The sequence below is a fragment of the Phocoena sinus genome, chromosome 2 (assembly GCF_008692025.1).
Source record: "Phocoena sinus isolate mPhoSin1 chromosome 2, mPhoSin1.pri, whole genome shotgun sequence".
Taxonomy (NCBI): domain Eukaryota; kingdom Metazoa; phylum Chordata; class Mammalia; order Artiodactyla; family Phocoenidae; genus Phocoena; species Phocoena sinus.
This window is the reverse complement of record NC_045764.1, coordinates 35031274-35044527: the sequence shown is the minus strand read 5'-3', so window position 1 is coordinate 35044527 and position 13254 is coordinate 35031274. Positions and strand designations below refer to the sequence as shown.

Genomic DNA, 13254 nt, shown 5'->3' with positions numbered 1-13254 from the left:
AACTTTCTGCCCAGAATCAAGATCCTTCATATTCTGCCTTTACACCTGCTTAATTCTTTTCCCTGACCTCCATTGTAAGCTAGCACTAAACTCTGTTCTAGGCAACGTGGTTTCCTGCCCTGTGTTCCAAACCCCCCTCCACACACACCCCCCATGTTGCTTCCCTGGAAGTGTGGCTTCCATTCATATTGCTTACCCAGGAAAAGTGCTCATTGCACTCATACTGCTCACTGCCTTTATCATGTTGCCCCAATACCTCCCATCCTGTAGGGCCAACTGAATTCCTATTTCCTGTGTGAATCCTTCTCTGATTTTTTTGGCCCTCTCCTTTCTGTGGTCTCACCCCTTGGTCCCTAAGTCCTAACACACATTGGTCTCCAGTTGTTTCCTCTTTCATGTATGTCTCCTCAGCTAAATTGTGGGTCCCTCAATGGTACAGACCATGTCTAGTATTTCTTTTGCAGTCCTAACAGTATAATAGAGTATGAGGCACACAGTAGGTGCTCAACAAATACTAATCAACTGAGTCTTAAGACATCTTGTAGTGGGGTCAGTATTGTAATTTGGGGAAGGTCATTGCAGTGAGCCCCCCGCACAGGGTGATAAGCTGGCTTCTGCTGCTGCTGTCTGTCAGGGATAAGATCTGGAGCTCACGAAGTCTTGTCACCAGAATGAGCTTTAACTTGCAGGGGTTTGAGGACTCATTAAATAATACTTCTCTTTCCCCCCCAGAGTCTGGAAATGATTGAGAGTTAATCACAGAAGTCAGTTAGACTGACGTTAGGCATCATTTATTATTGTCCTTTGTCTCTCCAGCACCTAACACAGGTGTAAGTATTAAATAAGTGTTTCATAAATGAATAACACTGAGTCACTGGCAGAACTGGTATGAGATTATAAAATCCACAGCCAAACTAAGAGGATGATGGAAAGAGCTTTCTCCGTGGCTTTTCTTGTTGGCAGTTAGAGGAGCCCAGAGACATAAATAGATGGGGAGTTGGAATAGGTGTCATGCACAAAGTACTTTGATATTCCTGAACTCTTTAGATATTTACAATAGCACAGTGTAGGGGGCAGTGATCTTTTATCCCATTGTATAAATTGAGGAAACCTGCTACTCATTGAAAGTTTGTACTAGAGGACTTCCCTGGTGGCGCAGAGGTTAAGAATCCGCCTGCCAATGCAGGGGACATGGGTTCGATCTCTGGTCCGGTAAGATCCTGCATGCCGCAGAGCAACTAAGCCCGTGAGCCACAACTACTAAGCCCACATGCCACAACTACTGAAGCCTGCGTGCCTAGAGCGTGCGCTCTGCAAAAAGAGAGGCCATCGCCATGAGAAGCCCACACACCACAACGAAGAGTAGCCCCCACTCGCCACAACTAGAGAAAGCCTGTGCACGAAGACCCAACACAGCCAAAAATAAATGAGTAAAGAAATGAATAAATAAATAAACTTATTTAAAAAAAAGAAAAAGTTTTTACTAGAGCCCAAATATAAAGTCATCTCTTTCAGTGTTCTCCATACTGCCCTCCTTGACTCTCAGTGCTGATCAGAAAGGCACTGGTGTACCTCCATGTGGCCCTTCCCAAAGAGCCTCTGTGGTCCTCTAGGATCTTAATATGGAAGATTGTCAACAAATGGGGTAACTTAACCTGATTCTCGAGTGCCTTCCCCAAGCTCCCTGTGAAGTCCCAGCCTTATTCCTTGCCTCTCCCCCTTCTCCACTCATGAGTCTGTGTGGGTGTCTCAGTTCTGCCCTGCACGCCTCTTCTCTCAGAAGTCTCTCTAGTCAAGCAGCTTGTGACTTTGATCACATGACTGAGGAATCAAGAATGTCTTACATCACACAATACACAGCATTCCTACACCATCCTTCTGCTCTTACACTCATGCACTCCTGTAAAACATCACCCCTTCTTCTGTTCCCAAAGCTGTCTGGAAGGGAAGAGCCCTATAAGCCCCAGCTGCTTCCTCCAGTCCCTTTTGGAATTCTGGTGAATGTATTTTTTCCTAGCTTGTTAGTTAGGCTGTAAACCCTGAAAACATGCAGAGATGCTACATGTTAGCGTAGTTAATAACTCTAACTAAGCCCCTGTGGCTCTCCGCACACCCAGCCCCACACATAGCTCCCAGATCTGTGTGAGCCTGAGTGTCCTGGGACAGAGTATTCTATTGGAAAGGAATTATTTCCCAGGAGTTGTCGTCTTTCAGAACACCCAAGATGGAACAAGAATTAGATAACTTCTAATTGGTAAACAAGTGTTCCTTTTTTTTTCTCAGAACAAAGACAGTCAGGCAGTAAACTTCTGTTTCCCAAGGACCATAAACAGCATATGCTCCAGACATCCACACTGAAACCAACAGTAATGGGCCAACAAGAGAACCCCTACCTTCAGGTCTGGGATTTGGGCTTTTTTTGGGGGATTTGCTGGTGGTAAGGCATGTGCTAAGAAAAGGAATTAAAAGACCCTCCATGTTTTGCACTTTGCAATAAGTAAAATTATTCCTAGGCGTCCAGCCAGCTTTTCCCTTCCCCCTCAACCTTCTGGGGTTCAACTTTTTCCTTCCATATTGAACGTTTTTTTTAAAAAATTCACTCCTGAGGAAGCCCACAGAGGTCATATCCCAAATCTGCACCATTATTTGTGGTAATGCAGACATTGGTTTTCCAGTTGCAAAACAATTGCTAACTTGGTAAATATTAACAGAGGGAAGATTTGCTAAGAACTGTGCAATCAATTCTTTCATTTGTCTTCTTTCACAAATATTTTTTTCTACACATATCAGTACTTGGTCACAAGAACCTAATCTAGGTATTTCCAGCTTGCAAAACTCTTTAGGAGGCCAAGGGAGAGAGGTAGAGTTAAGAAAATCAAAAATACTTATGAGAATAAGGTGTAACTTTGTGGGTGTATTCATACAATGAAATATTATTCAGCAATAAAAATAAAAGAATGAATGACTGATATACAGGACAATATGGGTATATCTCAAAAACATTATGTTAAGCAAAAAAAGCCAAACATACAAGAGTACGTATCATATGAAGTCCAAGAACAGATAGTACTGATGTATATTAACAGAAATGAAGAAGTAGTTGCCTGGGGCTTCCCTGGTGGCGCAGTGGTTGGGAGTCCGCCTGCCGAGGCAGCGGACGCGGGTTCGTGCCCCGGTCCGGGAGGATCCCACATGCCGTGGATAGGCTGGGCCCGTGGGCCCGTGGGCCGTGGCCGCTGAACCTGCGTGTCCGGAGCCTGTGCTCCATGGCGGCAGAGGCCATAGCAGTGAGAGGCCCGCGTACCGAAAAAAAAAAAAAAAAAAAAAAAAAAAAAAAAGAAGTAGTTGCCTGGAGGAGAGGGAAATTGATTAAAAAAGAGGCAGGAGGAAATTTTAGGGGTGATGAAATGTTATATACCTTGCTTTGGATCACGGTTACATAAGTGCATACAATTGTGAAAACTCATAAAACCACATGCCTGATATCTGAGCATTTTATTGTAAATGAATTATATCTCAGTAAAATATGCATATATTTTTTTAAAGAAATGCATGTGTGTCCTGCCTTGAATCATCAAGGTGTCTTTGTGAAATGTGACAGAGTAGAAAAAGTTAGATTTGGAGACAAGACACACTGGGCCCCAATCCAGCTGAAGGATCTTGGGAAAGTCACTTAGCTTTTTGAAGTGTCCACCTCTGCAAGTAAAACTAATCTAATTCACAAGATGGCCATAAGGATTAAATGAAAATTGATGTTAAAGTGTTTAACTCAGTACCTATCACCTGGAAAATTCTCAATAAACTTAGCTGTTTTTTAAATTTGTTTTAAATAAACTGTAATCCTGGTGGGGGGCAACTAAAAATATATTCTCTTCTCCTTTGCAAATGATACCATATGCAACTTAGGACAAATATTCCAAAATCAAAAGGAAAACCGGGAAAACAATTAAGTTAGAGAAATCAGTCCCTCTGTGAGGGAGCCTGTGGACACAACTGGTAGCTATCAATTACTTGTGATTATTACAAAAAATCTGGCACTTTCTGTGATCATACACAAATGTGTCATCATCGTGTCCTACCTCATCTTTTTACCAAGTGTCAAAAGTGAAGGAAAAGGCTGCTTGGAAGGGGGATTAAAGTAAAAACCGTTATAATTATTGGAGGGGGTCAGCTTCAAGGTTTCTAAAGGAAACTCCCATTTTCACCTTTCCAGATGTCTCCAGGACAAATTATGTATGCAGTTTCAGGAATAATCTGAAATTTCGATTCAGAATTAATGGAAAAATAAGAATGGAATTGAAATGCAACATTAACATTTCTGCTTAATCCCTGCTCCCTGCTAAACATCTTTCATTTCTCGGCCTGATCCACTTTGGAGAAATAGAACCCACTGGGCATCCTTAGGGCATCCCCTGAGAGACCCTCCACTCTTGTCCTGTTGGCTCTGCTTGGAGAGTCCTGAGGAGCCAGCGCACTGCACAGGATACCTCCGCCTTCTCTCTGGGCTTTTTCTGGCAGATCCAGCTGGTCTGCAGTAGCCCCTCACCCAGGCTGTGGTCCAAGGGCCCCGTTCTGGCTGCCATTCCCACCAGTTATTACAATAAGCTATCTGAGGGAAAAGGAGATTTAAAGGACTCCCTTGCACTGTATGATGGCTTATTCTCTGTGTGCTACTCAGAGCACCAGACAGGCAGGTAACCAGAAAACAGCTGGCTTTTGGCCGGGGTGTCTCCAGCCCATCATCATTTCTCATCTGTCATGACATTCATTTTCTTTCCACAGAGACTTTCTGGGAGCTTGGTAGCTGGACACATTGTTCTGCCACTTGCGGCCACTTGGGAGCCCGAGTTCAGAGACCCCAGTGTGTAATGGCCAACGGGCAGGAAGTGAGTGAGGCCTTCTGTGAGCACCTCCAGAAGCCGCTGGCTGGGTTCCAGCCCTGTAACATCTGGGACTGCCCCTCGAGGTATGTGTAGTCATCTCAGCAGTACCAGGTTTGGGCTTGTTTTAAAATGCCCAGTCATTTGGATTTAATAACTCGACCACTATGATTTGTTTAGCATGTACCATACAAGGCACTCTGCTAAGTACTTTATGTGGATCACTTCACAGTCACCTCTGAGGTCGATGTCGTTCATTTTCTATTTTACAGATGGAACAACTCCCCTAGGCCGCACAGTTACAAGGGCCAGAATTCAAATTGAGGTAGTCTGCTTTCACAGCATCTGCTCTTAATTGCTACCCAAATCTGTTTCCTGCACTCACAATGTACCTTAAGAGCACAGTGAAGCTGATTTCATGGGTTTACCCAGGAGATAAGGCAGCGGGCCAGATCATGAGAGGTACTAGTTAAAAGCACAGTTCCGTAGACTCTACCCCCAGGGGTAAAACCATTACTAACCTTTCTGTGTCACAGACAACACAAATCAATGGTTTTAAAAATGTCCAAAGTCAAACTCATGATCTCCACCGAATCTGATCCGTCCCCAGTGTTCCAGATCACATTGGCAACATCCTGAACTCCCACTTTCCTCTCACTTCCATCTGTTCTTGTCAATTCCCACTGTTACCAGTGGAGTCCAAGCCATCATCATTCCTCACTAGGACCACTCCAGGAGCCTCCTGAGTTTTGTCTCCTTTCTAGAGTGCCTTGTCCACTCTATAAGAAGAACCATCTTTGAAAACACAAACCCATGGGACTTCCCTGGCAGTCCAGTGGTTAAGACTTTGCCTTCCAGTGCAGGGGGTGTGGGTTCGATCCCTGGTCGGGGAGCTAAGGTCCTACATGCCTCAAGTTCAAAAAACCAAAACATAAAACTGAAGCAATATTGTAACAGATTCAATAAAGACTTTGAAAACGGTTCACATCAGAAAAAAACCTTAAAAAAAAACCCTAAACACAAACTCATCATGATGCTCCTCACTTGAAAAGGGAACCCTCTTGCACTGTTGGTGAGAATGCAAATTGATACAGCCACTATGGAGAACAGTATGGAGGTTCTTTAAAAAACTAACAATAGAACTACCATATGACCCAGCAATCCCACTATAGGGCATATACCCTGAGAAAACCATAGTTCAAAAAGAGACCTGTACCACAATGTTCATTGAAGCTCTGTTTACAATAGCCAGGACATGGAAGCAACCTAAGTGTCCACCAACAGATGAATGGATACAGAAGATGTGGCACCTATATACAATGGAATATTACTCAGCCATAAAAAGAAACGAAATTGAGTTATTTGTAGTGAAGTGGATGGACCTAGAGTCTGTCATACAGAGTGAAGTAAGTCAGAAAGAGAAAAACAAATACTGTATGCTAACACATATATATGGAATCTAAACAAAAAACAAAAAAAATGGATCTGAAGAAACTACGGGCAGGATAGGAATAAAGACGCAGACTTAGAGAATGGACTTGAGGACACGAGGAGGGGGAAGGGTAAGCTGGGACGAACTGAGAGAGTGGCATGAACATATATACACTACCAAATGTAAAACAGGTATCTAGTGGGAAGCAGCTGCATAGCACAGGGAGATCAGCTCGGTGCTTTGTGACCACCTAGAGGGGTGGGATAGGGAGGGTGGGAGAGAGACACAAGAGGGAGGAGATACGGGGATATATGTATACGTATAGCTGATTCACTTTGTTATAAAGCAGAAACTGACACAGCATTGTAAAACAGTTATACTCCAATAAAGATGTTTAAAAAAATAAACAACCTTCCATGCCTTCCCATTGTTCTTAGGACAAAGGTCAAAGTTCCTGGCATAGGGACTGTGTCTATCTTGTTCATTTTGTCCCCCAATGTCTAAAATAATGCCTTGCACATAGTAAGTGCCCAGTACCTATTTGCTGCCTGACCGAATAGGTGAGTGAAAGAATAAAAGTCCCTGCGTGCTTGGGTCTCAGGCTGCCTTTCTGCCTCATTGCTGTGTCTCCCAGCCTGGTTATTGGATCTCCATCCACAATAGTCTTTTTCGTCCCTTCGATATACCGTTCTGTCTCCTGACTCAGGGCCTTTGCACATACTGCTTACTCTCTTTTCACTTAGTTATTCTTATTCATCTATTTTCAGGAAAACCTTCTAGTCCCCAAACTAACCCAGACCCCTGTGCTATATGTTTTTCTATTTCCATGTCATTCTTCTGCACAGCTCTTACCACAATCTGCCTGTCTTGCTCACATACTGGACCATCGGTTCTATGAGACCCAAATCCACAGCTGGTGTGTTTAACAAGTTATCCCCAGCACTCAGCACAGTAATCACCCCATTGTACACTCTCTAAAAATATTTGTTAAAAAAATGAATGAATGATTGAATAGCATAGTCCCTAGCAGATAACTGACCAATGATGCCATCGACTGAAAATAATGCACAACCTAAAAGTTGAGAGGTATGTTTTATTCGACGGACATTCTGAGGACTTCAAGCTTGGGACATAGCATCGCAGATAATGCTGAGAAACTGTTCTGAAGTGGCAAGGCGGGGAGTGGGGAACCAAGATATATAGGAGTTTTTGCAACAAAAGACCAGGTAGTTGGAATATCAAAAGATTACTCTTAATTAAAGAAAACCAGCTATCTCAAGTTAAGGAATTTAGCGCCTTTGTCTGTATGGGAAGATGCAAGAGTCTGGGCTTACCGAAATCATTCCTTTGATGTGCACCTCCACTATCTGGGGCCAGTGTCCTGTGCTTTCTCATCCTGAGTCTCCTCGGGGTGGTGCACCGTCAGGGCAGCTGTAATGTGATGGCTTGATGGCTGCAACATCCTTTGTTTACTGACATGACAGGCAATATTTTAGTTCACAATGACAAAATTCACAGTAAAAACAAACAAAAAAAAAACCAAGACAAAAACCAAACAGTAGTGATACTTACTGAGCACAAACCTGTGAGGCAGACACTATTAATCAACCTCATTTTACTGAGGAGGAATCGGAGGTGTACATAATGTTGTACAGCTCACTGCTCTGTGCAAATGCCCACCCCGGATCCATGATCTGTGCCTTGGAGGAGAAGTGGGAGGCATGGTCACACCGTGAAACAAAAGAGATGCCTCGGAACACGTTATTAGAAGAGCCGTGGATACCGTGGGCACCTTGACCTCTCTTGCAGTGCCGTAGGCACCTTGACTCTTGCATGAGCTCTTCCTATCCTTCAAAGGAAGAGCTTGTGCAAGAGTCATCTGTCCCTCAGGAAGCAGCAAACTGATGCTAGAATAACTAGGAGGAATTTGATCCAAGAAAACTGGTTTATATCAATTGTTGATTCTCACAATGAGAATTCACATTGGGAAATTTATCCTTATTTATTAAGTACTCTCAAGCCTTTAGCCACTCCTAGAAAAAAGAGTCAAACACTTTCATACCTAGAAGAAACAGTAGAGATCATCTAACCCTAGATCCCTCTACATCAGGGGTCCTTCACATTTCAGTGCCACGGATCCCTCCGTAGTCTAGAGAAGCCTATGGCTCCCTTCTCAATCAAGGGTTTTAAATCTATAGAAATAAAATATACTTGACTACAGAGGAATCCAATTAATTATATTGAAATATAGTTACTGAAGTAGTTTTAAATGTGTGATGTAATAGGAAATTTGCTTCTCTATTAACACACTAAATAATAGGATCTACTAGTACAATTGATTTTGAAATGGTGATGAATATAATTGCTGTTTTGGATGCCTGCCACAATTCTCATGTCATGTGAAAGCAGCTATGACTTCTATTGCTAACAAAATCACAGGTATTGCTATTACTACTAGATGTTGTTGCCTACATTTTTACAATTGAAGGCAATACTCAATTGCCGTTAGAGCTTAGTGGCAATGAAGATGTAATCCTTTTCCCATCCAAGTCCATGGTTCCCTTGCAGAACAATGGGGCTCAGGTTAGGAACCCCTACTCTTCAGTATCCTGGTGGCAGCTCGAACATCTTGAGTGACAGAGCACCCAATATCTCCAAGGTGTCCACTTCCAAGTTCAGTCTTCTATAATCAATATGAACTTTAGGGTCAGATAAATCTAGAAGCAGTCCCAGCTTTCTTGGCATGTTAGTTATGGGACCGTAGCTATTTAACCCTGTGGACATCGCTGTCTTCATTGCAAGAATGGGAACAAGATGACAATTACATTAGAAAACATGCGAATGTCTCAGAGCACAAAGAGCACATAGCTGATTTAGTAATATTTAGTAATATTCCCTTTGCTTTCAGTGAGTTGAAATCCACCTTTTTGAAGTTTCCACCTAATTTTGCCCTAGCTGTACTCTATGAAGCCACACAAGTCATGGCTCCTTACCTACTTGAAGACGGCTCTCTCCCACCCCTATGTTGGTTGTCTCTACGTGGTGATTCTGTTGCTTCTCTGAGTAAAAGAAAATCTGAGCATATGGCTGGGAGTTATCTGTGCTGCTGCCCATTCCCAGAGAGACGTGTGAGGGCCCTGAAACAGTCATCATCTTAGGATCAATTTTTCCTTTGGAAGGCACTCCCTGTTGGATCTGTCCTACCAGTCCTTACTAAGCTCCTGTAGTTTTTGTTCTTAGGTGGTTCACGGGCACGTGGTCAGAGTGCTCTGTGTCTTGCGGTGAAGGATTCCGCAGTCGGCAAGTGACCTGTAAGCGGACAAGAGCCAATGGAACTGTACAGGTGATGCCTCCGAGAGCATGTGCCCCCAGAGAGAGGCCTCTGGGAAGAAGCCCCTGCTCCAGTCACCCGTGTGTTCCAGGGCTTATTGAACCAGGGAACCAGGTAATGCTGACAAATCTAGTGTTTTGAAAGTATGATCATCTACTATAATCATACACTTCCTGTGGTGAAACCCATGCATCAAAAAAATAAAATTAAAAAAGAGACTTCCCTGGTGGTCCAGTGGTTAAGATTTTGCCTTCCAGTGCAGGGGGTGCGGGTTGGATCCCTCGTCGGGGACCAAGATCCCACGTGCTTCGCGGCCAAAGAACCAAAACATAAAACAGAAGGAATATTGTAACAAATTCAATAAAGACTTTTAAAATGGTGTACATCAAAAAAAATAAAATAAACCCATGCATCAGGGCCCCTCCGCACGGGGGAAGAGGAGAGCCCAACTGCTGCGTGACAGTCGAAACTCAGCTGCACAGGGACCTTACCACACCGCGCACAGGCTGGTTCACGGGACCTTCTTATCCTTTCATGGGCCTCTCTGTTGTAATTAACACAGGCTCCAGGGACCAAAAGTTCCCCTCGGCCCTTCTGAAAATGTTCGGTAATGTTAGTGCAGGAAGGTACTTCACACTTCCTGCGTTTCTGCCCTGCAGTGCAGCAGTTGTTGCTGCTGGGAGTCACTGTGCTAATTCTCTTAGGTCATTTTCCCCTTTAGTTGTTCTGATTAACTCCAAGCACTACATGGCTACACACTTGTCTAACTGGAAAATGCACAGCCCCAGTTCTGTGCAGGGATGATGCAAAGCAGAGTGTGATACATCTTTCTGGAGCATCAAGTTTATTAACTAGAATTGGAAGAACCAAGGATTTCTTCGAACAAGAACTATCCCCCTCCCCCACCAACACGGAAGACAGAAGAGTGGGGGAGGGGAGACGTGCCCCAGGAATGACAGTCCAGTCTCTGAAGTTTCACCCAGGTGGGGATTGAGGGGGTTCAGATGGGCTCACTTTATTATGATGCCTCTTGCTGGGAAGCTTGCAACAAAGGTGTTTTAATATCAAGTTCCAGCTCATCATAGAGGGAAGAATAGTTCAAAAACAATAAATAGTATAAGACTACAGAAAGTTTTTTTTTCCAGACATTAAAGAAGATCTAAATAAATGAAAAGACATCCTATATTTATGGATCAAAAGACTTAATGTTATTCAGATGACAGCACTCCACAAGCTGATCTACAGATTCAACACAACCCCTTTCAAAATCCCAGCTTCTTTGCAGAAATTGACAAGCTGATCCTAAAATTCATATGGAAATATAAATAGCCCAGAATAGCCAGAACAATCTAGAAAAAGAACAAAGTTGGAGGGCTCAGACTTCTCAGTTTCAAAACTTACTACAAAGCTGTAATAATCATGAGAGTGTGGTCCTCGCGTAGCATAGACACATAGATTGATGAAAGAGAGTTGAAAGTCTGGAGATAAATCCATGTATCTATGTCAACTGATTTTCTGCAAAGGTGACAAGACCATTCAATGGGGAAAGAATAATCTCCTCAACAAATGGTGCAGGACAACTGAATAGCCACATACAAAAGAAAGAACTTGGATTCCTAGCCTACAACATATACAAAAAATTAAGTCAAAATTTATCAGAGACCTAAACTCAAGAGCTAAAACAATAAAGCTCCTGGAAGAAAATTTAGCTATAAATCTTCATGCTTTGGATTAGGAGATGGTTTCTTAGATATGACACCAAAACATAAGCCACAGCAACAACAAAAATAAACTGGACCACATCAAAATTAAAAACTTGTTTTGCTACGAAGGACATGATCAAGAAAGTGGACAGCCCACAGAGTGGGAGAAAGTATTTTAAAATCATATATATGAAAGGGAACTTGTTTCTAAAATATATAAAGAACACTCAAACTCAATAATAACACAAATAAACTAATTAAAATATTGAAAAGAATCTGAATAGACATTTCTCCAATGAAGACTTACAAACGGCCAATAAGAACAGGAAAAGAAACTTAGCATCATTATTCATTACGGAAATGCTAATCAGAAAGAGAGACAGTAGTAAGTGTTGATGAGGACATGGAGAAATTGGAACCTTAATACTTTGCAAGCGGGAATGAAAAATGGTCTAGCCACTTTGGAAAACAGTCTGACAGTTCTTCAAAAGGTTAAATGTATGGGTTACCATATGACCCAGTAATTCTACTCCTAGGTATGTACCGAAGAGAAATGAAAACAGGTTCACAGAAAAACCTGTACGTGAATGTTCATAGCAGCATTATTTATAAGAACCAAAGAGTGGGAATAACTCAAGTGAAACCCATAATAAAACTCCAAAAATTGGAAATAACTGACAGATAGATGTGGTGTATTTGTACAATGGAATATCATCTGGCCATTAAAAAGAATAAACTACTAATATGTATTACAAGGTGATGAACCTTAAAGACATTATGGTCAGGGAGGGAAGGCAGACACAAAAGACCACATATTGTATGATTCTATTTATATGAAGTGTCTACAATAGGTAAATCTCTCGAGAAAAATGTAGCTGAACAGCTGTCTAGGCCTGAGGGGGAGAGGCCATGGGAGGAATTGGGAGTAGATGCTAAAGGGTTTCTTTTGGGGATGGTGATAATGTCTTGAAATTGATTGTGGTGACGGTTGCACAACTCTAAAAACCATTAAATTGTATACATTAAACAGTGACTTGTACAGTATGTGAATTATATCACAATATTGTTGTTAGGAAAAAAAAAGATTGTATGAGGGAAATTGGTCAACTAATGTAAGAAAAACAAGTAAAATGAGAGCCCAAACTCACGGCATACATCAGAATAAATTCTGACTTGATTAAAGTGCTCAGTGTAAAAGTAATTAAACTGGACTAGAACTATCAGGATGGGAAAGACCTTTTCAAGCATAAAACAAATTACAAGAAAAATTAATAGGTGTTATGAGTACAGAAAAATTTAAGAACTGCATGTCAAAATATTTTTTTCTGTAATTGAACTCACCTCAACACATAGCCTTCATTTTTGCTCTAAGCAGGAAAACCCAAACTTGCCCATGGCTTATGGTTTTAAGCATAGTCATTTCTGAACCTAAGCCTGGTCAATTACAGATTGGCCCTGTCCTTTCCCCTTCTGCCCAGAGGTGGTCTAAGTTTCTGGGGGAGAAGAGGAGGAAAGGAAACTTCTGGCTCTGAAGGAGGGCTGTCTGGTCCTTAGAGCTGGGCTTACATCCTCCCGAACTTCCCTCGGGTACAGCTGATCCCCTGTAGCTAGTCCTTAGCAATGCCGCCGCAGCACATGGTTTTGGAACCCCAGCATGCGTGAGCTCCCAGTGTTGTTTATACTGCATTGTGCTTTTGTTCCAGTGTCCTGGACGTTGCCTGGGTCGCGCTGTGAGCATGCAGCAGCAGCAGCATATAATTTGTCAACACCCCAACCGTTCTGAGTCCGGCTGTGATGACAGGAGGTACCGGCCCCGCCCTAGGGCAGCACACAACCTCTGCCACCTCAGTAGTGACTATGACCGCCTGAAAGTGGCATCATCTGTCCTCTATACCACCTCTCATAATG

The 13254-nt window shown here is 42.6% G+C and overlaps 1 protein-coding gene across 1 annotated transcript in view; it reads left to right on the top strand.

Annotated features, from left to right (window-relative positions):
• The window catches only part of ADAMTSL3 (ADAMTS like 3), a 387063-nt gene that overhangs the window by 363464 nt on the left and 10345 nt on the right, over positions 1–13254 (top strand). Inside the window, 5 exon segments of the mRNA XM_032622232.1 lie at positions 2284–2346; positions 2349–2399; positions 4783–4966; positions 9553–9757; positions 13050–13150. Of these exon segments, the coding sequence (XP_032478123.1) occupies positions 2284–2346; positions 2349–2399; positions 4783–4966; positions 9553–9757; positions 13050–13150 (604 nt within the window).